Below are 27,340 nucleotides of genomic sequence, written 5' to 3' on the forward strand. Positions count from 1 at the left end.
GGCCCCCACTTAACAGCCCCAATGCTCCTCTTCCTGGGAAAGCACCAGGTCAACGTTTCCTCTTTACCCAAATCCCTCCCTAGATGGCAACACCTCAGTCTGTTGCATGAATGAGGATCACAAGAACATTCATCTCACATTTCACTGACAACCCCCATTCTCCATTCCACAGGGTGGAATTTCCCTAGCTTAGTCAATTATCTTGTTATCTCAGTTAACTGAGAATTTCCAATTTAGATATTAGATGTTCCCAAAGCTAAATTTACACTCAAAAAGTGAAGCTTCTGTTTTTAGAAGCTTGAGTCAGCTCAGTCTGAAACTCAGCCCCACCTCCCCGGTCTAGCTGTGTGATTTGGGCCAGTTCCTTAACCTTTCTGAGTCCCATGTCCATGTCATCAAATGAGGATAATAATGATAATAGTAGTTCTCACCCGCACAGGATTTGTTTTGTGGATATAATTCTGTAAATATATATACAGAACATACATAGATGATGTATAAAGCCATGTGAGATACAGTAAGTAGTCCATAAATGTATGCTGTAGCTGTTTGCATTATGTATGCTACTCAAAAGATTATGATCTTTCTTTCATCTCACATCCATCAGAATGGCTACTATAAAAAAAAAAAAGGGAAATAACAAGTGTTGGTGAGGACGCAGGGAAAGTGGAACCCTTGTGCCCTGTTGTGAGAATGTGACTTGGTGCAGCCACTATGGAAAACAGCATGGCAGTTCCTGAAACAATTAAAAATAAAATTATCATATGATCCAGCAAGTCTACTTTTGGGTATATATCCCAAAGAACTGAAAGCAGGGGCTTGAAGAGATATTTATACACCCATGTTCATAGCATTGTTTGCAACAGCCAAAAGGTGGAAACAACCCAAGTGTCCATCAGTAGATGAATGAATAAACAAAATGTGGTGAATCCACACAATGGAATATTATTCAGCCTTAAAAAAGGAAGGAAATTCGGACACATGCTACAGCATGGATGAACATGGACATTATACTCAGTGAAAGGATATTATACTCAGTGAAAGAAGCCAGTCATGAAAAGACAAATACTGTTATGATTCTACTTATATGAAATACCCAGAGTAGCCAAGGTCATAGAGACAGAAAGCAGAACGGTGGTTGCTGGGGCTGGGATGGGGGGACAAGGGGAGTTGTTGTTTCATGGGTGCAGTTTCAGTTCTGCAAGATTCAAAGAGTTCTGGAGATGGATGGGGGTGATGGCTGCACAACAGTGTGAATATATTTAATGCCACTGAACTGCACACTTAATAAAAGTGGTTAAGATGGTAAATTTTATGTTATGCATATCTTACCACAATAAAAAAAAATGAGAAAAATGAGATCACGATCTAGCCCTTTCCTCTGAACTTTTTCCTCTTGGAAGCCTTCCATCTGCTGGTGAGAAACTAGTCCCATCAATTGCTGTGCTGGGTACTGACCAATGAAATCAGCCGCCAGTTCCCAAACAGGGGACAAAACATTCCCTGAGGACTGGTGAGACCAAACAGGTGAACCCCCAGAGCGAGGAGCACTTGGGGAGAAGCCAGGGGTGAGGTGGGGGTGAGGGGGGAGGATAGGAGCACGACCCAGGCAGGAGGACAAGCGCGATGCAGATGGGGAGCCAGCAAGTGCACCCTCCCAGGCCTGTTTCACTCCGTGGATTTCCCCACAGAGAGTCCACCTGTCACCTTATGTCTCAAAATGCAGGTGTTCGCTTAGAATAACAGAAATGTGAATTAAAATGACACAGGTACCATACTTCACCTCGTAGATCAGTGAAGATCCAATGGGGGGTCAGCACCCTAGGCTGGGGAGGGAGTGGGAGACGGGCGTCCACTGCTGGCAGGACACCACATCCGGAAACCTCTGGTGGACAATTTGGCCATGCCCATCAGAGCTACAGCTGTATGTGTCCTTTGACAGAGCAGACATACCTGCACGTCCGTGAAATGATGCAAATAATAGGAGAATCCCAGCAGCCTTGTTTAATAATAATAAACAAGACTATGGTGTAGGCTCTGGTTCTTTTCTGAGAGGCAGCCCAGAACTGGCAGGGGCCAGGAAAAGGGACGAGAGTCATCCGGCTGGATGGGATCTGGGGTGTGTGTATGAGATCAGTCTGGCTTCACGACCCTCAGATCCCACGCTAGAAGGGCTGACACAGGCTGGAGAGATGGCTCCACCCATGAGAAAGGAGATGGCTGGCAGGACACTGATCACCGAGGGTGAGGGGTGGACACCAGCATTTCATCCCCCTGTCATGTCTGTTCTTTCTTTTTCTCTTCCATCTCCACCCTCGTAGCTGCAACCCTGCGCTGACTTGGGCTGTCCTAGAGCTCAGTCTTCTAGGGATCCTGGGACTTCCCCAGGGTGGGACTGGGGGAGTCCCTGGGGAGGGGTAGGGTCAGTCAGCCCTTCATTGTTTACCCTTCGCTTCTCTCTTCCTCAGAACAAAGTTTATTGAAAGAATACACACACACACACACAAGCAGGAGTTCTGCTGATCAAGAACGGAGAGGGAGGGAGCACTGATGGTGGGGTTCTCAAAGTGTGGTCCTGGAACCAACTCCAGGCGACTCCATTCCCCCCACCTGAACCTGGGGAGCATATAAATGTGAAGATTCCTGGGCCTTATCCCAAACCCACTGGGTCAGAAGGCCTAGGAGTTCATGTTGAACAACCACTCTTAAACATACGGAAAATCCAACAACCACTGGCTTTGGTGTTTCTTCATTCTGGAAGAACTGAGTCCCTTTCTCAGCAGAGTTTAAATAACAGCCACATCCAACTCTAAAGATTACACTTTACAAGGCACATCAAATCATATAAATTATAACTTGCAAGGTTTAGCTGTGAAATGAGCAAGGCTGAGGCTTTTGAGCCATGTAAAATGGGAGAGGGGAGATTGTGAATAGAGCTCCTGATGGCTCGCCTGCACACAGCAGCTGGGATGTTCACTGGCAGGTCTCCCCCTTGTTTACAATCCTTCAAGCCTTCTTCCCACTGCTTTTCAGATAAAGATCAAAACACTTACACGGTGACATGAAGGAGGCCGACTTGTCCCTTAGACCTCCTCCTTCCCACTCTGACTTCTGGACGCCCTGGTTTTCTCTCAGTCCCTTGGATTCACAATATGCTCTTCCACCCCAGGGCCCTTGCACATGCCATTCCCTTCTCCTTTTGTCTAGTTAAGTCCTCCTTGTCTTCCATATTCCTTTCCTTTACAGCCCCAATGTTGGAATGGAATTAGTCACACCTTTGTGGGATCATTTGACTTATTTCTCTCTCTCCTGTCAGCTTCCTGATGGCAGGGACCATGTCCAGTTCTGCCATCACTGTACCCCTAGACTAGGCTCGGTGCTGAGGCTCTGGGTAAATACTGTGCAATGAATGAGTGATAGCAAGAGTTATCACTGTTGACTATAAACAGTTCTCACTAGCCTGGCTATAAACAGGCTTCCTATTGCCTTAGGGAACCAAACTCCTTACAGGATATAGAAAAAAGTCTGGAGGGTAAAACCCTGCAAATATCAATATTGATTTTTCCCTGAGCCAAATGATTACAAGTGACTTTTATTTTCTTCCTTATATTTTCCTTTCTCCCAATTTTTAAAAACAAGAAGCATGTAACTACCTTCCATTATCGGAAAGAGTAAATGATGTCGAAATACTACGATACCAATAGTCCAAACAACATGTCAGCCTTGCTGATGAGTAGAAATCTTTAGAAGCATTACTGCCTATTCTTTAGGATTGATCCAGGCAAATAAAACAATCTTTTTTATTTGCTAGATGTAACCTCTGGGTAAATGCAATGATGACTTTTTAGTAATATAAATCCCTGAATTTTTTTTTTTTTTTTTTTTTTTTTTGCGGTACGCGGGCCTCTCACTGTTGTGGCCTCTCCCGTTGCAGAGCTCAGGCTCCGGACACGCTGGCTCAGCGGCCATGGCTCACGGGCCCAGCCGCTCCGCGGCATGTGGGATATTCCCGGACCGGGCACGAACCCATGTCCCTTGCATCGGCAGGCGGACTCTCAACCACTTCGCCACCAGGGAAGCCTAGTGACGTATTTCTTAAGCTAAGTCCGAGGAGCAGTAAGCAGTCAATTATTTATATACAATGAATGCAACTCAATTTCTGTCTAGTTAATAACTGTCCTCATTAGTTCCCTTTTCCAAATGGCTTATTAATGTCAGTGGATCCTCATCTCAACCCTGTGCACCTCTGAGGATTCTTCTCAGTCTCTGTTTTAGGAGACCATAATAATGATCATTGTGTCATTCACTGAGCACCACATGCCAGGCTCTTTATATGCATTTCTCACTTAATCCTCAGAATAACCCTGTGAGGTAAGAGGTTTACAGACAGGGAAAAGGAGCTCAGAGTGATTAAGTAATTTGGTTGAAGTCACTCAGCCACAAAGTAGCCTAATGAGATTCAAACCCAGCTCTGTCTATCTCCAAAGCCTGTGCTTTTAAAAATTACTACAGTTTTCTAATATCATAGTCAGGTTCAAAACAGAGATCTCTGTCTCTACTTTAGCCAGACAGGAAATAAAACTACCCCAAATCTATGCCTTGTTAGGATAAAGAAGAAACTACAGTTCTTCTTCTTCTTCTTTTTCCTCCCACTTTGCACACTGCACAGATGTTCTGTGTCCTTGAAGGGAGACCATATCATGGAGGAGAATCTCACGGGGAGATTCATGGAGTTATCTTTAAATCTGTTGCGTTTACAATAAACATTCTCAGAAAACTAGGAATAAAGGGGGAAATTTCTCACTTGGTAAGAACATGTATAAAACCCTACAGCTAACCTCCTACTTAACGGTGAAAGAGTAACTGCTTTCCCCTAAGGTCAGGAACAAGCGAATATAAGGATTTATACACTGCTCTTGTTCAGCAGAGTCCTGGAAGTCTTAACCAGGGAAATAAAGCAAGGAAAAGAAGATTCAAGGCATTCACATCTCCTTTTCTGAAAGGAGAAATAAAATTGTTCTTATTTGCAGATGACATGATTGTTTATGTATAAAATCCCAAGAAATCTACAAAAGCCCTTATATAAGAAAGTGCAGTTAAGGTTGCAAGATACCAAGAAGCATACAAAAATCAACTGTATTTCTATATACTGTCAATGAACATGTGGACACCAAAATTAAAAATATAAAACCATTTACAATCACTCAAAAAAAAAAAGAGAGATATACTTAAGTGTAAATCTAACAAAACATGTTCAGGATTCGTATGCTGAAAACTACAAAACACTCATGAGAGACACTGAATAAATGGAGAAATATACCATGATCATGAATTGGAAGACAATGTAGGAGTATATCAATTATTCTCACATTGTTATATAGGATTAAACACAATTCCAATCAAAATTACAGCATGATATTTTGTATATACAGACAGGCTTACACTAAAATGTAAATGGAAAGGCAAAGGAACTAGAATAGGTTAAAAATTTTTTTTAAAGAAAAGTGAGAGGAATCACTCTACCTGATTTAAGACTTACATAGCGACAGTAATCAAGGCTATCTCATAATGGTAGATCCATTATGACAAATAGATCCATGAAACATAATAGGGAACTAAGAAGTAGCCCCCATAGAAAGTATGGCCAGATTGTTTTTGACAAACTTGCAAAAGCAATTCAATGGAGAAAGGATAGTCTTTTCAACAAATGGTTCTGGAACAACTAAATATCCACATGCAAGAAAAATGAACTTTGACCTAAATCTCACATCATTAACGACAGTGAACCCAAAATGGTTCATAGATTTAAAAATGAAACTATAAAACACTTAGAAGAAAACATAAGAGAAAATCCTCAGGGTCAGGGACCTTGTGGCATGTTCTTAGACATGACACTAAAAGCATGATCTATAAAAGAAAAACTAACTACCTGGACTTCATCAAGAGTTAAAGCTTTTGCTCTGTGAAATACTCTGCTAAGAGAATGAGAAGACAAGCTACGGATGGGAGAAAATATTTGCAAACCATCTATCTGACAAGGGACTCATATCTAAAATACATAAAGAATTCTCAAAACTCAATGGTAAAAAACTAAACAATTCGATTACAGACACTTAAAAGATATGAAGAGATATTTCACTGAAGAGGATATGCAGAAGGCAAGCACGTACATGAAAAGACATTTAACATCACTATCGATTTGGGAAATGCAAGTTAAGACTATGATGAGATACCACTACACACTTACTAAAACAGCTAAAATGAAAAACAGTGTTTATGCTAATTGCTGGTGAGGATGTGTCTCATACATTGCTGGTGGAAATGAAAAATGGTACAGCCATGCTGGATAAGTCTGGCAGTTTCTTTACAAACCGAATATACATAAACACATATGTTAATCCATGCAATCATACTCCTGAGCATTTATCACAGAGAAATAAAAACTTATGCTCACACAAAAACCTGTATACAAATGTTTATAGTACATTTATTTGTAATAGCCCCAAATGGAAACAAAATGTCCTTCAAAAAGTGAATGGTTAAACATAGGTGATACGTCCATACCGTGGACTATTACTCAGCAATAAAAGAACAAGCTAATAACCTAAATGGATGTCAAGGGCATTACAATGACTAAAAAAAAAAAAAAAAAAAAATCAATCGCAAAGGTCATAGATAAATGATGAAAATTATAGAGACGGAGAACAGATTAGTGCTTTTCGGAGCGTGGGGACGATGGTGGGAGGAGGAATTGTGACTATAAAAGGAGCATCACAAAGGACATCTCTGATGATGGAATACTCCTATATCCTGAGGGCCACACCCAAATCCACACGTGGTAAAATGGCACAGGACTCCACACATGCTTCGTGCCATTCTCTCTAACATTTGTGCATCTATAATTATTTCAAAATAAAGTTTAAAAAAATCTGTTGAGTGAAGTCTGAGAGTGGTCTGCCTTTCACAGTCCTAAAGGGATTCCATTGCATTTCTCTTTCTGCTTCAATATTTTAATCCCTTTCAAAATGTTAAAAGGCTCAAAGCCACTGTTTTTATAATTCCTTACTTACAATTTCTTCCAACTTCCTTGGCTGTCAATGAGCTGGGACTGTGGACCAAGCCACAGCTAATTCAGAGAATGGAATGAAATGAAGTGAGAGAGCACTGAGGCCATGCCCAGGGCTTACCCTGATTTACTACTTGGAGGTACGGGGGCACGGGAGGGCTCTGAGGGGCCCATAGTCTCCAGAAGCTCTGGAAAGGGCGAGAGGCCATTGCTCAAGCTGGGCACTTCAGGTGGCCGTGGCTGCCACACGCGGAGCAGGTGAAGGTCAAGCATCAGCTCTAAGCCCACCTTCCAAACCACGCCATCAGGGTGGGACACTGCAGACATAGTCAGCAAAGGACACAGGGCCCATCGCACTTTGCACTGTGCTCATTCTTACCACATGTGCCAGGGAGACCCAGCACATGCCGGGATTGGTTATTGGTGGCACACCGAGGAAGGCTGGGACTGTTAGCCAGAGGCTGTGCTTTACAAGAGACTGGAGTCCACAGAACAGTAAGGACTTTTGGTGGTGTGAGGGGTAGGGAGGGTCGGGGACTGGCTAGGAAGAGGTCTTACCTCTAAAACAAGGTCTGAATTTTCATGCCTTCCAATCGTAGTGCTTTTATTCAGGACAAAATAGCCTTCTGCACTCTTTAGATAGGCTTTCATATTCTCTGCTTTCCCTATAAAACGTTTTCAGAAAACAATTTTGTTAGAAAAATACAGTCCTCTAATTATTCAATGTCATATTTAGAATGAATGGAATACACCATAATGTCCACAGGAGAAGTCAGCAGAGGTAGGAGTGGATAGCTGGATTTAACAATGATCACAATGATAATTCTGCACACTTTTAAGACTGTCCTTTTAACAGTGATAGCCGGCATAGATGAGCTTGCTTCTGATCACAAGAGGACATCCTTTATGTAACTCAGAGCACAAACAAGCAATAGCAAAAAAAAAAAAAAAACCCAAACAAATCTGAATTCCACTGATAACCGCTCTCCACCTCCCATTAAGCTTAGTTTGGGGTTAGTTATCTGACAGAATCAAGTACTCAGTGTTACTAACCCACCACTTACTAGCTCTGTGACTCTGAGTGAGTTACTTATTCTCTCTCTATGCCTCTGTTTCCTCATCTGTAAAATGGGGCTAATAATACTCAAAGAGTTTTGTGAGGATTAAATGTGAAGCATCTAGAATGGTGATTGCTACACTAAACACCCATTTGTCCTACTGTGATTGTGACTGTTATTAATCTTGGGCTTCTGAACTTTGACTCAAGAAACCCCAACTTCTACAGAGCTTCTTAAAGTGTGGAAGAGTCAGTCATCGAGGAAATGGGCATTAGAAGATACTTTCTTTTTAAGTAACCGCATTCCTTCGTATATTTAGGTTGAAAAAAAAAATGATTTCCAAAGACAAAATATCAAGATTATAGCTTGGCTGTACGGTCAAGACTCTGTACGTATCTTTTGCTGGCATTTTATTATGAAAATGTCAAACACACAGAAAAGTTGAAAGAAGTGGATGGTGAACTTCTATAGAACCACCACCCAGATTCTACAATCAACATTTTGTTCTATTTGCTTTATCACATATCTACCCATCTATACATTTTATATTTTAATGCATTTCAAAGTAAATCCTATACATGGTTTTAAATTTTATTTATTTATTTTTGGCTGTGCTGGGTCTTCGTTTCTGTGCGAGGGCTTTCTCTAGTTGTGGCAAGTGGGGGCCACTCTTCATCGCAGTGCACAGGCCTCTCACTATCACGGCGTCTCATGTTGTGGAGCACAGGCTCCAGATGCGCAGGCTCAGTAGTTGTGGCTCAAGGGCCTAGTTGCTCCGCAGCACATGGGATCTTCCCAGACCAGGGCTCGAACCCATGTCCCCTGTATTAGAAGGCAGATTCTCAACCACTGCGCCACCAGGGAAGCCCTATACATGTTTTTTATTTTTTTTATATTTATTTATTTATTATTATTATTATTTTTTTAGTGGTACGCGGGCCTCTCACTGTTGTGGCCTCTCCCGTTGCGGAGCACAGGCTCCGGATGCACAGGCTCAGCGGCCATGGCTTACGGGCCCAGCCGCTCCGCGGCATGTGGGATCCTCCCAAACCGGGGCACGAACCCGTGTCCCCTGCACCGGCAGGCGGACTCTCAACCACTGCGCCACCAGGGAAGCCCATATATACATGTGTTTTAAAACATAAAAATTTCAGTGACTTCAGCTGGTTCCAAGATGTTGATGATAATTCACATGATATTTGAATTCTGATCCATCTCAGTGCCATGTCAAAGATAGTCTCTTTTCTTTATTTCCTTTTTTTTTTTTTTTGGCTCTGTTGGGTCTTCGTTGCTGCATGCGGGCTTTCTCTAGTTGCGGCGAGCGGAGGCTACTCTTCCTCACAGTGCGCAGGCTTCTCACTGCGGTGGCTTCTCCTGCTGTGGAGCATGGGCTCTAGGTGTGCAGGCTTCAGTAGTTGCAGCACGTGGGCTCAGTAGTTGCGGCACTAGGGCCCTAGTTGTGGCTCGCGGGCTCTAGAGTGCAGGCTCAGTAGTTGTGGTGCACTGGCTTAGTTGCTCCGAGGAATGTGGGATCTTCCTGGACCAGGGCTCGAACCCGTGTCCCCTGCATTGGCAGGCGGATTCTTAACCGCTGAGCCACCAGGAAAGTCCCCAAAGTCTCTTTTCAACTGAAAGGTCACTGAAGTGTGAAGTTGTTAGACTGTGGATAAAAACAAAAATCATCTAGGTGTGACCGTAGAGGGTCTCCGGTCTGGCTCTGCTTTCCATCAACATCTCCATCATCATTCCATCACTGAATCCCTACTAAGTGCCAGGCACTGGGCTATCCTTTTACACACATGGCCTCTTTTCATCCTCAGAACCACCCTGCGAGGCAGGTGTCAGTATTGTCCCGCTTTACAAATGAGGAAACTGAGACTCAGAGAAGTTAAGGTCACACAATAGTAAGTGTGTGACAACTCTGAGCCTTTGCATGTAACCAGTGTACAAACCTCCAGTGCTGCTGGTGGGGCAGAGTAGGGGTGGGGGAATTGCACTGTCTGCTGACACTTGGGACATGTAGTAAAAGAAAGTCCTTGAAACCAGCATTCTATCCTCTGAAAGGAAGATGAGACCCTACCTGGGGGTAAGAGAAATAAAAATAAGCAGCATAGTTTATATTTGTAAACTTTGAGGCCTGTGGATGTCCCACAAATATTGATGCTTTCAGATAATGAGAAATACATTTGATTAAGTTCGCTGTCATGTATACAGGGGAAAAGACATTTCCTCTTCCCAAAGAACCATGCTCTGCTGCCTTCAGTTATTAATCTTCAATTGCAGAGGACCATGTTAGCACGCAACACATTCAAGTCTAATTAAGCTAAAATGGAAACTTCCAAGAAATGTCTCTTCTGCAGGAAAACCACAGGAAACGCCACTAATCGAAAACTTAAACTTGGATCATGTGCATATTTGTTTTTTAGCTCTCACCCCAGACGTCCCCAAGGCTGGGGTCTTCTCTCTGCTCAGACGTCCCCCCTCGGGGCAACCACCTGACTGACCACTCTGGCTAAAGGCACCCTCAGTCATGTTATTCCCCTGCTAGTTTTCCCCTGCTGTGTTTCCTTCCTTGTACTTATCATTCTCTGACATGTTCTTGTTCCTTTCTTTAGTTATGCTTGCTGTTGGTTTCTCTTTCACTAACATATATGTTCCTGGAAAACCAGGACTGTGTTCATTTTGTTCAGAAGCAATTCTTCATGGGTATTTTGTGTTTGTACCCATCTTCAGAGCAAAGGCATTGAAAGATTTTGTCCTGCACTCACTTTCCGAGGATGCTTGTATGGCAAACAGCCTGGGAGGATAGAGGTAATGTTTCTAATAAAGATAACGGCTCCTTCTGGGGCAAAAGTTGGGCAAGTTTGCTTGCAGCCCCTTTCAAAGATTGCAGTTTCCTGAGTTTGGAGTTCCTTACCTGGGACACAGACCCACTGTGCGCACAGCATCCACACTGGCTGCTCTGCACCAGCCCGAGGGACTTTCAGGGCAACAGGAACCAATGTGCATATGCAGCTCTGCTGCCTTTTATGTCAGCTGTGCTGTGAGTCATCAAGTTCTTTGTTTCTGGCCCAGGAGTCTCTTGTCTTCTGCCAGGAACTATAAGCTGGGCAGGCTAACTTACTAACTTTCAAACAGGGTCAAATGTCAGACCCTTTGCAGTTCCTGCCAGTTCTGTGCATTACCCCTTCTCCAGGGTAGGGGGCGGCGGGGGGGCAGAACCTGACACATAGTAGGTGCTTGGGAAACACTTGCTGAGTGAATGAAAATACAAAGGACACCTCAAAGCAAGTCAGTACAGCCAGCTGGCTAGGAAGCTTTGATAGTAACTACCTTTCATTTTTCCTGTCAGTATCTAGCTTAGATGACTCCTTGGAAAACCTAAATTCTATCTCTTTAGCTTTTGGATTGGACAATATTTCTCCACCTTAATTTTGCCCTGTGCATCACTTCCTTGCATGAAAACACTGTCAAAGTAATTTGAATGTGTGGAGCTCTGTGAATTCGTTCTTACTCAGCGCCATGGAGCACCATCCACAGGAAAGAGCAAAAGGGCTTCAGTCATCTGCGTTCCCCCGACCACTTTGGATGGCTCAGAATTGGGCTATAGGAGCAAACTTTCTTTTGAGGTTTACAGTGGCCTCAAAGTTCCTTAAAGAAGGGGAGTTCAGGTAAGGGGCGGGTGTGTGTGTGTGTGTGTGTCTGACCATTGGGTGGGTGTTCTCCATAAATCATGGGAAACAGGGGTTCCTCTCTTAATGCCAGCTATACCCACAGGACATCCAAGAGCTGGTGCCCAGGAGAGGCTTAAAGCTCCGTGCCGCCTCCCTTGGGGGGCGAGGTAGGGGCTGCACTTAGGAAGGAACGGCTGGTGTTGGGGCACTTTTTCTGGGGTGCTCCTGGCGACCCGAGCCTGAATCAGAGAGTTCGGACTCGGCTGGCGCCGGGTCCCCTGCCTACCCCAACGCCCTTGACCTCGCAGGGCTGGCCTCCTCCGGCCCAGGTTTCCGCCCGCCGCCTCCTCGCGCGCCGCTCTCACCTGGCCAGAGGAAGAAGCCCACGCCTCGTCCTCCGCCGAGAGCCCTGACCTCCGCTCTGCCGCCCTCCCGCGGAGTCTCCGGGCGAAGGCCCGCAGCCCGCGCGCCCGCCCGGCCTTTTTACAAACGTCGCCACGGCAACGCCATTCTGACGGCCGAGCTGGGAAGGGGCGTGGCGTGCGCGGCGCCCGAGGATGAGGGGGAGGTGCGCTGGGAGCACCCGGCCAATTACAGCCCGCTGCAGCGCTGCGAGCCCTCCCCGACCTGCCCGCTAGAGGATGGAGAAACAGGCTCAGTGTTCACAGAAGTAGCTCCAAGTCTTACAGCGGGGAAGGAGCAGACTCAAGAATCCTTCCTACTGACCTTAGCTCTAGGTTCGGTGCGTTGAGGAGGGGGTGGTCAGGCGTGGGAGGGTAATGGAGCTGAGCCACGAGAAGCTTGGAGGTTAGTACCCCCCGTCCCACCCGAAACTCTAGTTCTCTCTGTTGTGGAGGAGAAAACAGAGTAAGCTGGGGGGGACCATCACTTCTGGGGGTGGGGGTGGAGATGGGAGATGGGTGGGGTGGAAGGAACACTTCTGAAAGAATGGAAGATTCTCCCACGTGCTAGGAAAAGGGTATTTACAAGCCCACAGCCTTACTGTTCCTGTCCTTCCCTGTCAAAACTCGCGTTTATTCATTCATGTGTTCTTTACTTCTACAAACATCACCTGAGTCCCTACAAGGTCAGACGGTGGCCCCAGTGTTGACCTGGATCAGATCCTTAAGAAACCCCCCCGCACTCCCCATGGGCACGGGGCTGGGGGGATGGAGCGTGTGGAGAAGACATGCAAATGCCAACTATCTCCCCTCACCCCATGACACCTTTTTCAAATCAGCCCCTTCTGTCTGGGAGCAGAACAGCCCTGCTGACTACCTACAGAATGCCTCATTTCCCTGGCAGGAAATGACGGACAAGGTGCCCCAAGACAAACTCAAAATATTCATCTGAGAAAGATGAAAGATGGCAGACTCCACTCTAGTCAATTAGAAGAAGATATAAGAGAGAAAAATCATGGAAATCGATATGGGATGGAATATATGGTAAAGATGCTCCCACATGCCTAGAGGCTCTTAGAAATGCACATTCCCTGGCACAGACCTCAGAGATTCTGATTAAGCAGCTCTGGAGCATGGTCCAGGAATGAATTTGTTGCATTCTTGCAAATTCCTTGTGCATTTGTTAAAAGCTTGGCAGAACCTCAGGACTTATTCAACCCTGCAGTTGAATCGCAGAGCCCTCCCAGCACTTGTGCCTAGAAATCTCTTCCAGGCCCTCAGTCAGCCTGGAAGGTTCTGCCTGGGTTAGTTCCCTTCGACCAGAAAGACCTTAGGAATGTATGAGGAGTGACCACAGAGGCCGGGGCCCTGAGTGGTAACTTCAGAGGAACAGAGAGGGTCAGGCTCAACTCTCCAGGCACATTTCTGCCTCAGGGCCTTTGCAGTTAATGTTTCTTCTCCCTACAGGGCAATTCCCCCAGGGATCTCCTTCAGCTCCTTTAGATTTTTACTCAAATATCACCCTATTTAAAAGGGTCTTGGAATTCCCTGGCGGTCCAGTGTTTAGGACTCGGTGCTTTCACTGCCTGGTTCGATCCCTGGTCGATCCTGCAAGCCCCATGATGCCACCCAAAAAAACAAAACAAAACAAAAAACACCCCCCAAAAAACATGAAGAACAAAACAAACACCTCACTCTATTGCTCTTCCCTTCATCTTACCACTCCTCTAACATGCTATTTATTTAGTTTCCTTCTCTTATTTTTTGTCAGTCTCCTCACTCCCAACTCCCCCCTGCCCCCCAACTTAAGCTCCATGAGGGCAGGGATTTCTTTTCTCTTTTGTTCACTGCTGTATCACCAGTACCTAGAACAGTGCCTGAATGAACGAATGAGTGAATGAACAGGGGCAACCCTTGCCACCCGCCCACAGCCTTGCCTCCTACTCTTGAGCTGCTGAGCTGAACTGTCCTTACCCCAGGACCTAGGCTTCTGTAGCCTTGGCCCTCCCCAGCCCCACCCCCATCTCCATGCTTGTCTTCAGTCTCATCAACATGAGCACAGAATGCAACCCTGCTCACTGCCAGTCAGACCCTATGGAGCCCATCCAGGCCAGCCTGGAGCCGGAGCTGCCCATGGCCCCCTGATAGGCTTGGGAGAGCATATGTTACCATTAGTCCATCTCTCGATGAGGAAATACTAAATGGCGAACAAAACTGACATTCAGGCTCACTGGAGCAGAAATTGCCAAATCTTGATTGGATCCTGCCGCTCCCCACAGGATGCCACAGTCATGTCAAAGGGTGTGTGAAAGTCTTAAAACCCAGTTCCATGTCATCCACTTAAATTTCAAAAACAGAAACTAAAATACCCCAATAACTCATGGCTTTATCATAGCATGTCCTGGGCTGAGTGAGAGTTGTACTTTGCGATGATGGGGTGTTCAAAATACTGCACCTGGGGAATTCCCTGGTGGTCCACTGGTTAGGACTTGGTGCTTTCACTGCCATGGCCCGGGTTCAATCCCTGGTGGGGAAATTAAGATCCCGCAAGCCACATGGCATGGCCAAAAAAAAAAAAAAGAGATTTCTAGCTTATATGGGCTCCTTGGTGATGCCTGTAATCAATCAATCTTATTGAGCTCTGGGTGGCTACCAAGGCTGTACCGTATCTCCATCAACATCAGGATACTGGTGTCTGAAAGGCCTGGGTGCAGGTCCCAGCTTTGTCATTCCCAGCTGTCCTCATAATACTGGAGCGAGTAATGTTAACTCCGGGCTTTCCACCCGCAGGGCTCTGTCCCAGTCTTTCCTGTGGATCATCTCATTTAATCCTCAGCATAACCTGGGGCAGTAGGTGTGTGTGAAACACCTGGAACAGGGAGCTCTGCAGAGAAACGCTCAAAAATGTCGTGACAGGTATTATTTCTATCACATCACTCCCACTTGAACAGGAAAATAAGGCTCAAGAGACATGGAGGTATGTGACCAAGGTGACACAGCCAGAAAAGGATTTGAATCTAGATGACTGTGATGGGAAGGTATTTTCCCCGGGGACCACAGGTGACAGGTGTCACAGCCACGAGACACCCATGCTCACCACCTGCTTTCCCTCAGCCCTGAACAATCTGGGCTTCTGGCTGTCCTGAAGTTTTGGCAGTGCCTGCAGCAAGAGGGGGAGGGATCTGAGGCCAGGAGCCGGTAGCTGGGGCTTGCCAGGGACCTCTCCTGCCACCCTCTGCGCTTCTTTCCTGCAGGACCTCTGCCCCATAAAATCTCATTGGGCCGCAGTTACCTTCCCTGGGCTGTCCTTGACTGGGAGAGCCCATCCACTGTGCCCCCTCCCCAGATCTGCTTGTTGTCACCTGCATTCCAACAATAAATGAATGCTGGCCTCCTGCCTGGAAGAGGTAGGGAGCTTGCCCAGCCTTTAAGGGGTAAGAGAGCCAGGGAAAGAGCTGGAAAAGGAGAAAGGGAGAGTAAAAGAGAGAGAGAGCGCTCGAAGATCAGGAAATAGCTAAATTGTTGAGTAGGTGACAGATGGGAGAGCAAAGGGCCACTGGAGGCTCCACAGTCCATTACTAACCTGGTGCGATGGGCTAAGGAAATGCAGGTTTTTATACACACACACACACACACACACAGGTTCACAAAAATAAATTCAAACCACAAAATCACAGCTGGTCACTGAGGCCTTCTGCGGCTGTGCTCACCCCCTTCCCCTGTCAGAAAATGAGAAGTCACCCAGGTGTTTTCTCAGATAGAGAAAAGGCTGGTTGGGACGTTCATCTCTTGCAAATCAGAGCTCTGCCAGGGAGCTTCCCTGGTGGCGCAGTGGTTGGGAGTCTGCCTGCCAATGCAGGGGACGTGGGTTCGAGCCCTTGTCCGGGAGGATCCCACATGCCGCGGAGCAACTAGGCCCGTGAGCCACAACTACTGAGCTTGCGCGTCTGGAGCTTGTGCTCTGCAACAAGAGAGGCCGCGATAGTGAGAGGCCTGTGCACCGCGATGAAGAGTGACCCCCGCTTGCCACACCTGGAGAAAGCCCTCGCACAGAAACGAAGACACAACACAGCCAAAAATTAATTAATTAATTAATTTTTAAAAATTAAAACAAAAACAGAAAACACTGTCTCTAAAAAAAAAAAACAGAAAAAAAAGCTTTGCCAGGGAGGTCAGTCTGTATGTTCTGTTTGAAAACTGCAGATGAAGGGTGCTGATCCCACCTCTGATCGGCCTGGTTTCGTTTGTTTGTTTGTTTTATTCTGTCTGTACCTCACTTCTCTCACCTGTAAAATGGAGGTAATAACAGCATTGACTGTAAAGACCACATGGGTTAATATGTGTGAAGTAGTAAACTGTGCCCGGTACCACAGACTCCTTCTGTGAATGTCCGCGTTGCTGTCTGTCTCTTTGCTTGTTTTTGTTGCTTTCTTGATGATGTGGGAGGACAGCACCATCTCAACCCAATCACAGCCATCCTGGGGAGAGCTTTGATTTGCATCGTCTCAGTCCCAACCCAGAGCAAAGTTGACCTCTGAACACTCGCATATCATCTTGCTTGTTGCCCAGGGACCTTTCTGGGTGTGGGTGTCAGAGGCAGGCTGAGCTCCCCTGATCGCTGCTAGAGGGATTCAGAGAATCCAGCTGGTCTCTGTGGGGTGGCACCTGCAGGACAACTCCATAAATTCGACTTGCAGGCATCCAGGCAAATCAACCTCCACTACTTCTTTTTTTTTGAGATTAACAATGAACCATTATGAATGAGGTGAACCAAACTAGCTAATATTTATTGAGGCTTGTTAGGTACCAGCTGCTATGCCATGCACTGTTTTATTTAATTCTTAGTGCAACCCATTTTACAGAAGCGGGCTCAGAAAAGTCAAGTAACTTGAGCAGTTACAAATCTTGTAAGTGATAGGTCCAAGATTCGAACCCTGGCTGTTTGACTCCAGCATATTGTCATTTTTGTAAACTTTTGTTTTCAAAACATAATCTACATCTTGAAAAGAGCACAACTGATAAGTGTACGCTTGAAGAATTTTCACAAAGTGTATGCACCCACCCTAACCAGAACCCAGAACCAGAAGCAGAACATCACCACCCGCCCCCGCCCCTCCGAGAAGACTCCCTGTGCTCACTTCTGGTTACCCCCTCCCGCTTGTCTGACTTCCAATCATAGATTAATTCTGCTTGTTTTTGAACTTCATGGAAATGGAATCTTACAGATTCCATTTGCTGCCTGGTTTCTTTCACTCAACTATGTGAGGTTCGACCACGTTGTCTGATGTAGCTGTGGTTCATTCATTCTCACTGCTGCATTGCTTTACACTCTGTTATCTATTCCTGCAGAACAAATTATGGCAAACTTAACGGATCCAAAAAACACACACTTATGTCACAGTTTGTGTGGGTCAGGAATCCGGGCACTGCTTAGCTGGGTTCTCTGCTCATGGTCTCTCCCAGGCTGCAATGAGGGAGGTGGCCAGGGCTGGGGTCTCATCTGAGGCTCAGCTGGGGAAGGATCCTCTTTCCAGTTCATGTGGTGGTTGGCAGGATACAGTTTCCTGAGGGTTGTTAGTTAGTCTGAGGGCCTCACCTCCTTGCTGGCTGTTAGCCAGAGATCCTGCACTGTTTCTTGCCATGTGGGCCTCTCCATAAGGTGGCTTGCTTCATCAAAGCCAGTGAGAGTCCTTAGAGAGAGTCTCCAGGCAAGATGGAAGTTACAATCTTCTGTAACATAATCACAGTAATGACATGCCCATCACCTTTGCAGCATCTACTGATTAGAAATAAGGTACAGTCCTGCCTACTCGCAAGGGGAGGGGACACAGAGGTGTGAACACCAGGGATAATTGGGGGCCGTTGTGTATGCCTTTTGGTCTGCACATGTGCACATATCTCTTGGGTATATATCTAGGAGTAGAATTTCTGGGTCCCACATACGTCCCGCTTTACGAGATTCTGCCAAACATTTTTCCAAAGTGCAAGTACCCTCTACACTCCCTCAGCAGGCTATGAGCTTCCCAGTTAGAGCACATGCTTTCAATACACTCCTCCCCTCTCTCCTTACAGAAGGGGTGTTTGAGCTGGGGCTCTTTGGGACGACAGGTCCTAATTCTGGGCCCATGTCAGAATCACTGAATTCCCGGGCCGCTTCGCCAGACATTCTGATCATTTGAGGGCTCAGATACAAACTGGAAGGTCCACTCCATAAGGCGAGGATCCCTGTACCCTTGGTGCCCGGAGCAGTACCTGGCAGCAGTACCTGGCAGGTACCAGGGAGCTGGCACTCAATAAATGTTTTTTTGATTAAGTGAATGAGTTTAGGAACTATTGTTCAAGAGATGGGCCCCAGGGCGGGTATAAGCTGCTTAAACGGGAAGGAAACTTTGTTGTGACTGAGGCTGTGTTCATTTTTCTGGGAAGAGGGCTCAGGACCTCAACCAGGTATGTCCCCAACAAAGGTTAAAGGCCGCTGTGATTGGATACTGTCCAGCTTAGTTATTTTATCACATGAAGAAAGAATTGGTCCCGGGGTAGGTGGCATGGGAACTGTGGACAAGGTCCCATGGTCCTTAGAAGTAAAAGGCGAGACAGTGCTTGCCTGGGGTGGCTCATAAACTGAGACCTTGCTTGTTTTGACCTTTGACCCATGGTAGCTCTTTTGGTACATCTAGCCACTGCCTGGCCTCTTGGGACCCTCCCTGTGTCTGTCTGTTGAACAGAAAATTCCAGAAGGCCTCGGTGCCCTGAGTTTCCATCAGGGGCAAGCCAACATGAGCCCTAGCTTTTGAAAAACCCCTTTCAATCCATAGAAAGCCTCCCAGTTTATCTGGTTTGAGATGACCTCATCCTTTGTCACCTTCTCTCTTGTTTTCTGGAGGTTGCTCAGCGTCTTGCTGCTCTCTGCATTCTTTTCTCACGTGAACAGTGCACCTATTTTGGGCATTTTGTCGTTGTTGTTTTGGGTCATTCCCATCACACATTTTTTGTATTCCTTTCCAGTCAGATCAACCTCATGCCTCTCTAGACATTTCTTCTCAGGTTTCCTCTGAATCATTTCGTTCGGTCTAAATATGTCCAGTGTTTCCTCCTTCCTCACTGCACTCCACATAGACCCTCTCTTTTCCCCGGAATAACTGTTCTTTTCTTTCGAATCCCTGACCCAAATCCTCATCTTTCACCATGTTTTCTGACTTCTCCTAAGAACTGATTGTTTTTTGAAACTTAAGCCTCAAATATCATCCCTTCTAATCTGCGTCTGAATTTGGATCACGGTCAAGAAGCAGGCGAGACAGGAATGTGGCTGGGTAATTAGGATCCTCAGCAGAAGGGCTGAGTGTTCATCGGGGGGTCAGAGGGGCCTGGGGATGGAGGGAGAGGTATCTTCTTCTGCCTCGGGTAGGGCTTAGGGTGGGGTTGTCAGGAAAGCGCTAAGAAAAAAGGATCCATTTGACTTGAGTTCTGAAGGAAGAGTAGGATTTCCGGAGGTAGAGCAGGGAGAGCAGAGGATAGTCCAGGGAAGGAGCAGTGGGAATGGAGGCTAGAAGATGAGTCATCAGAGATGCTAGGGACAGGAGTACAGAAGGAGAGGGGTGGCCAGGTGCTGAGACCGCACACTGAAGGTCCATGGTCAGCCTTCAGATATGTTTGTCTGGCTTTCCCAACGTGTTAAAAGACTTTTAATTAGTTGCTGAAGGAATAGGCCTCCTTCTGTGGAGTGACAGAGAAACCTATTCAAATTGTCTTTAGCATGAATGCAAATTCACTGGTTACCAAAAATGAAAATTCTAGAGGGAACCTCTGGGTTCAGGCTCAGATGATTTCATGAGGCCTTGGCCTCTCTCCAGCTCTCAGGGATTCTTTGTACCATGTGGACCCAACCTTAGACAGAATCTCTGTATAATGGTCACAAAAAGGCGGCCGAAGCTCCAACCCTTACATCTTCTCAGCTTTAAATTCCATAGGGAAGTATAGGAGTCTTTTTCCTAAGCTTCCCCCAATGGCCTCACTGCTTCTCATTTTCTCTGGGTGGGTCACAAGCCCATTCCTGAGCCAATTATTGTGGCCCAGGAGACTGCTCTGATTGGCTGAGCTTGAGCCAACATGCCCATCCCTGCAGCCAGAGGTGGAATCAACAGCGTCTCTGAGAAACTGGACTGAGACTAGGAGAAAGGTGTTGTCCGCAAAGGAGGATCATAACGCCATAATATTTTAGAAGAGGTGAATTGTTATTAGGTGACGAAAACCAGATGTCTACCACAGTAGCCAACATGTACAGATCATTAACATCTGGATTTATGCCTTTTTTTGTGAAAATGGGAATATCTGGCAATACCTGGACTCTCTTCTTGTATATAGATCAACAATCTGCTGGGGATGAGTAGAGGCTCCCTCTTTAGATACAGCCTATGTTCTGCCTGCCCAATGCACTGCTCATATTTCCTCTCTGGCTCCTGGAAGCACTTGAATTTTTATTGCCAGCATAATTTGATTCTGTAAAGAAATCTGTTTTTCTCACCAGAATGGAAGAGGCAAATGTACAGGGGTCAAATAGCTCTCCTGGGCTCCCACAAACTCCTGAGGACAAATGCCTGGCCATTTTTAATAGTCTCATTCCTTGCTCATTTTAAAAGCCTTCTTTAAAAAAAATATTGAATACATAGTGATTTTAGAATCTGTTATCTGATAATTCCAACATCTGAAGTCTTTGGGTGGGAGTGGCAGAGGGGTGGTGTCTCAATGTCTTGTTTGTTGTGTCTGCTTACTCTGGCTCACACTGACTTATTGCTTGGATGTTTAGTAATTTGACTGTGATCTCATTCTTGATTGAACTTAATCTGTGGGAATCCTGAGGGGTCTGATTCCTGGCTGCTTTGCTCTCGGAAGTCTTTTTTGTTTGTTTCAGCTGGATGCCGGGGATGCTAATAACCTCTGAACACTGACATTTATTTCCTCAACTTGGAGTTTTCCCACTGAATACATGGAGTGTAAACTTGAGCCCCAGACCCACGTGGTTACAAACCTTCAGGGTGATCATCATCATCATCAGTATTGTGGCCATTATTAGTTTTCCCCTCCAGAGCCACATTGAAAACTATAGGTTTTCATAGGCTCTCTTTTCTGAAAGTCCAGAAAAAAAAATTTTTAAGCCCTCCTCTTGCCAGGGTGTGCAGCATCTTTGAGGGTGCCAGCTTAATACAGGCATCTTAGACTTGGTTAGCTCATCTTGCAAAGGCCCAAGGCTTAATCTCCTGTTTCCTGCACTTACTAAAGGCAAATGGCTTCCTCATTTGCTTATGCTTTGGTTGTAGCTCACTCTGTTTGTGTGTGTGTCTGTATGTTCCTTTGAGATTGCCTACATAAAAATTGTTTTTTATTATGGGATTTTGGAAACACACACAAAACTAGAGAAGCCTGCGATTAACTCCATGTATTCATCATCCAGCTTCAACATTTTCCCAGTGTTCTCTCATTCTTTTTTCTTCCTTTTTGAGTTTTTTTCTAGGTTAATTTAAAGCAAGTTGTGTCATTTCACCCATAAAGACATCCTAACTGAAAGGACTTTTTGTTCCTTTACATTATCCCCGCCTTGACATGATCACAGCTAAAAATACTTATAATCATTCCTGAATATCATCTAATATTCAGTCCATGCTCACATTTCCTTGATTCTCTCAGAGATATCTTTTTTACTTTTATCTTTGTTAGAATCAGGATCCAGACAAGGTCCACACATTACACTTGGTTGTTATGTCTCTGAAATGTCTTTAATTCTGTAACAGCAACACCCCGCTCCTGACCTTTTTTATCCCCCAGCCACTGATTTGTTGGAGAAACTGGGTCTTTTGTCCTGGAGAACATTCACATCCTGGATTTGGCTGATCACTTCTTCTTGGTTTCAGTTAACTTGTTCCTCTTTTCCCCTTGTTTCCTGTAAACAAATAGTTAGATCTAGAGGTCTGAGGAGATCAAAGTCTTTTTGTTGTCCAGACGCCTTCATAGGTGGTACTGTGTGATCCATCCTGCATCACACAGTGAGCACATAATGTCTGGTCATCCTGTTTTTAACGATATTGAGATTGAATGGTAGGTCCAGTGCTAACAGACTGAGCCATCCATTACAAAGTCCCCAACGGCTTTTTTTCCCCCAATAATTAACATTTTTAATTATTCATTATGGTAAAATATACATAATATAACATTTACCATCTTAACCATTTAAAAATATACAGTTCGGGCTTCCCTGGTGGCGCAGTGGTTGAGAGTCCGCTTGCCGATGCAGGGGACGCGTGTTCGTGCCCCGGTCCGGGAAGATGCCACATGCCGCAGAGCGGCTGGGCCCGTGAGACATGGCCGCTGAGCCTGCGCGTCCGGAGCCTGTGCTCCACAATGGGAGAGGCCACAAGAGTGAGAGGCCTGCATACCGCAAAAACAAACAAACAAACAAAACACACAAGTGGCACAGAGGAGGCCAGAATCTTGAGAATACCTGGGCCCAAGGAAATCTTGGAAGATAGTGAGTTAAAGAGAATAGTGAGGATAATGACGATGGTAGGAGAGCATGTATGCTTTGTGGTCCTATGTACTAAGGGTTTTGTATACAAGCTCCCATTGGGAAGGCTACGAGCTAGGTGCCATTTTTATTCTCGTCTTAAAGAAGAGGGATCTGAGCTAATTAAGCAGAGGGAAGGTTAGGAGCTTTTCCTGGCTGAGACCACAAGACACAGCAGTGGTCACGCGTCCTAGCCAGGACTTGATTGGCTGGAGATTTGATTGGCAGGAGAGCTGAGCGACTTCTCCTGCCAGAAGCAGCCGGTGCCCTTCAGCCTTTCTTCCACTTCAAGCCCTGAGAAAGGGCTTGCGTGCTTCCCAAGTGGCAACTTCTGTGCATTTAAAAATTTCCTCTTGAAAATCCCAGCCTTAGCCCATTCACAAAAGGTATCTGGGTCCTTTCTTGGCCGTGGCCTAGTCGTATTCACCAAAGAGAAGAGCGCGTCCCATAAGAGCTGGCGGCTTTGGGAGGACCGGGGAAGGCGTCAGCTGGCAGGAAGCTCCCTGAAAGAAATAGAGGAATCCCCACCCATCCATGAGCTGCCTATTCTTCCCCCTTAGAAACGGAGCTTGTGATATGCCAGGCACTGCAGGCATTTTGCCATTTAACCCTCCTGCTGCCCCACGGAGTAGGCCCCTTGCTAACAGTTTTGGTTGCTTTTGTTGACGAACCTGGGATACAAAGGTCAAGCCATTTACTCAGGGTCATTCGGGGCAGTGGTGGGGCTTCACCCCTATTTCTTTGACTCCAAATCTGGCCTCTGAACTCTGAGAGACACTGCCGGCTTCTCGAGTGATGTGGGAAGTGGATTCGAGTGAGCACGGCCTGGGCAGCGGTTCCCGTCCCTCTTCCACATGGACAGAGCCACAGACCAGTTCGCTGTGAAGGCCCAGCATCTTATACCAAGTCTCATTTTCACAGCCAGAGATATTAGTGTGGAAATAGGACTTTTGATTCTTGAAAGGTCTGCTTGGTGAAGAGATGGTCAAACATTAAAACTACAAACTCCATTTTTTGGGGGGGGGGCAAGTCTGAAGCTTAAGATGTGTAATTTCATCTCAGTGCTTCAACCTTGCCACCTCTGTGAACGGGTGAAGAGTTTCAAAGTTTTATACAGGAGGCTAAAAAACTAAGGCTCCTTGTGAAAATACTAAGTGTAAAACTTAGGAAAGAGGAATTCTACTTTCCGTTCTTTTCTGCTTAAAGACAACGAAGATATACTCCCTGGAAGGAACGGATGCCAAGACAGATGTATACAAGTGCCCTTTAGGATCCAGCAAAACTTTCAAATGTATTATTGTTTTCTTCCCGACAAACAGGGATTTCTGACGACATATTAACAACAAGCCTGAAATGCAAACCTGAGTCCTGGAGTGAAACCCCCAGGAGCAATGGTGCGATGTATCCAAGGGGGCCACCCTGGTAAGGGAGACACAGAAGGAGGGGGTGTGGAAAAGTGAACATGGGCGGGGGAGGGCAGCAGGTGGGGAGGGAATCCTGTTTCTGCCACTTAGTAGCCAGGGAACAGTACCCTCTGTCAACTCAGCTTTCCCCTCTCTCTAAGGGGCTGACACTTGCCAGCATCCCTTGAGGGTTGATGGGAGAGATGAAGCATGTGCGGTGTGGAGCAGGTGCCTGTCCCTTGGTAAGTCTTTCCCCCAGTTGTGAATTCCACGAGTTTGAAAGCTTCTAGTTGTAGCTCTTCTGGGGACCCTGACACAGGTTCAGTTTGGCCATTTCAGACCCTTCTTGGCTGAGGGATGTCCAGCGCCAAACAGGCTGGCATGTCCCTTGCGTTGTGTGTGAATGATGCAGCCCAGGAATAATGCATGTGAAACCTCATTATGTAAATCCTCAGGTTTTCAGTACATGACAATGGCTTTTTTGGGGCCCTTCTCTGTCCCATTCTGTGGTCTGGTGTCTCTGCTTTGGGACCTAGTCTGCCAAGCCCTGGGGGCGGGGGTGGGCACCTTGGGGAGGGGTGAGCTCTCCAGAGGGCACATCAAAGGGAAAGTCACAACTCTGTCACTGGCCCAGCTCTCCCTGGCATTGCTTGGTGTGAAAGGAAACTGTCCTCTGCCTGAGGCAGCCCCATGTCACACACAGACTAAGGCCTGTGATGTTTAATTCACAGCAGTGAGCACTGGAAACACCGCATCCAGGCTCCCTCAGAGCAGGACGGCCACTTTTCATTTCTGGGGCTCTAAGCCAGAGAGCCTGCTGTCTGGAAACCTATTGCCTGGAAGGTTCGCAGGATGGAGGGCAGGCTTCTGCAAGGAACTATCTGACCATCACCTCCTGGTTGAGGAGAAGGGCACCCTTCTATGACCTTGGCCTCCTTAGAGCTCATGCAGGCAACAAACACACACATACAAATACACACACATGCCAACACACAGCACATACTCACATGTACACACATACACGCAAGCATGCGTGTACAAATACACAGCCCCAAGTCAGAAAGACTGGTGTACTATTCTGGCTACTCAGAAGAGCAAACCCAAATCTTTATTCTCAGAGAGCTTATTCCTCGGTGTATCCCTGGCACCTGGCAGAACAATGAAAATCAGAAGCGCCGCCTTTAAAAACACTCGGGCTGTTCACTCAACTGATTGTGGTCATCATTGCAGGAGGCAGGGAAGTCAGATCATGATGCTGGACACCCTTAAGCTCAGTACAGTGCTGTGTGTCAATTATGTCTCAATAAAACTGGTAGAAAAAAGAGTTATCTGGATAGAAAGAACAAGATAAAATACACGAATTATCAAAAGTTAAAGAAATACAGACAAGCTAGACTATGAGTCTCAGAAAGCACTGTTCACAACAGCCAGGACATGGAAGCAGCCTAAATGTCGATGGAGGAGTGGATAAAGAAGATGTGGTACAAATATACAGTGGAATACTACTCAGCCATAAAAAAGAATGAGGTAATGCCATTTGCAGCAACATGGATGGACCTAGAGACTATCATACTATGTGAAGTAAGTCAGACAAAGACAAGTATCATATGATATCACTTATATGTGGAATCTAAAAAAAAATTATACAAATGAGCTTATTTACAAAACAGAAACAGACTCACAGACTTTGAAAACATACTTATGGTTACCAAAGTGGAAATGTGGTGGGGAGGGATAAATTAGGAGTTTGGGATTAACATATACACACTATTATATATAAAATATGTAATCAACAAGGACCTACTGTATAGCACAGGGAACTCTACTCAATATTCTGTAATAACTTATATGGGAAAAGAATCTGAAAAAGAATAGATATATGTATATGTATAACTGAATCACTTTGCTGTACACCTGAAACTAACACAACACTGTAAATCAACTATACTCCAATATAAAATAAAAATTAACTTAAAAAAAAAGAAAGTTTAAAAAAATAGAGGCAAGCTAGACTATGAGTCTCAGAGAGGTTAAGCTGACATATATATATAGAATCTAAAAAAAAAAAAATGTTCTGATGAACCTAGGGGCAGGCCAGGAATAAAGACACAGATGTAGAGAATGGACTTGAGGACATGGGGAGGGGGAAGGGTAAGCTGGGACGAAGTGAGAGAGTGGCATGGACATATATACACTACCAAATGTAAAACAGATAGCTAGTGGGAAGCAGCCGCATGGCACAGGGAGATCAGCTCAGTGCTTTGCGACCATCTAGCGGGGTGGGATAAGGAGGGTGGGAGGGAGACACAAGAGGGAGGGATGTGAGGATATACGTATGCATATAGCTGATTCACTTTGTTATACAGCAGAAACGAACACCACACTGTAAAGCAATTATACTCCAATAAAGATGTTAAAAAAAAAAGCTGCCTGAAGTCACACAGTAAATGGCAGAACAAGAGTCTAAACCTAAGTCTGCCTAACGCTAAAGCTATTCTGCCACCTTCCTTTGCAATGAGCGAATGCATTCTGTGCTGCCTGGATCCCACTGGGACCTCAGTTGGCTGTTTCTAAAGGGAGCTGAGGGGCAGCCTCAGAGGCTCTGCTCCGAGCAGGGACCTCTCACCTTCTGCTGCCTGATCGCCCTGGTGACCCTCTTCTCCTGGTGCAGCCGCTCTTCCATGTGCGCCAGGGCCTCCTTCAGCAGCGCCTTTTCTTCGGCCTCTTTGCAGATGTCGTCCTTCAGCTTTGCCACCTGTGACTGGTACATCTGAACCGACACTTTGCTCTGCCTGAGCACACAGGAGAGACAAAGTCTCTTTTCTCCTCAGCTTTCTCACTCACCACCAATGCTCCCGACCTGGGAGATCCTCAGAACACTTCCATATACGCTTGGCTTCGCGGTTTCCTTACAAGTTGGGGGAAGGCTGAAGATGTGGGGACTAGAGGGCAGAATAAATAGCCCATTGGCTGTGGACGTGCAGCATGAAGGGGGCAACGGTTATGCTACCAGCCCCTCCCAATTTCCCAGAGAGGGTGGGGGAACGGATACCACTGAAAATACGATGGAATTACGAAAAGCACACACATGGTGAAACATCAGACACATTTATAAAAGGTGCACCTTATTCCTTAACAGTAGGGTACTTTAACTGCTGCTTTCTTGCCCAGAGACTTGGGTCC

At 46.0% G+C, this 27,340-nt stretch overlaps 2 protein-coding genes across 2 annotated transcripts in view; both read right to left on the reverse strand.

Annotated features, from left to right (window-relative positions):
• Positions 1 to 12,279, reverse strand: part of LOC309807969 (forkhead-associated domain-containing protein 1-like) — a gene marked incomplete at its 3' end in the record, with an annotated part of 96,680 nt that extends 84,401 nt beyond the window's left edge. The window contains exons 1-2 of the mRNA XM_082627980.1: positions 12,164 to 12,279; positions 7,625 to 7,731 (exon numbers count right to left, since the gene is read on the reverse strand). Coding sequence (XP_082484106.1) covers positions 7,625 to 7,717 — 93 coding nt within the window. The 5' untranslated portion in view covers positions 7,718 to 7,731; positions 12,164 to 12,279. The remainder of the gene's footprint in view (positions 1 to 7,624; positions 7,732 to 12,163) is intronic.
• Positions 1 to 27,340, reverse strand: part of LOC309808805 (forkhead-associated domain-containing protein 1-like) — a gene marked incomplete at its 5' end in the record, with an annotated part of 205,828 nt that overhangs the window by 92,655 nt on the left and 85,833 nt on the right. The window contains one exon of the mRNA XM_082629380.1: positions 26,784 to 26,949. Coding sequence (XP_082485506.1) covers positions 26,784 to 26,949 — 166 coding nt within the window. The remainder of the gene's footprint in view (positions 1 to 26,783; positions 26,950 to 27,340) is intronic.

Source organism: Mesoplodon mirus (assembly GCF_964341445.2).
Source record: "Mesoplodon mirus genome assembly, chromosome: 7".
Classification (NCBI taxonomy): domain Eukaryota; kingdom Metazoa; phylum Chordata; class Mammalia; order Artiodactyla; family Ziphiidae; genus Mesoplodon; species Mesoplodon mirus.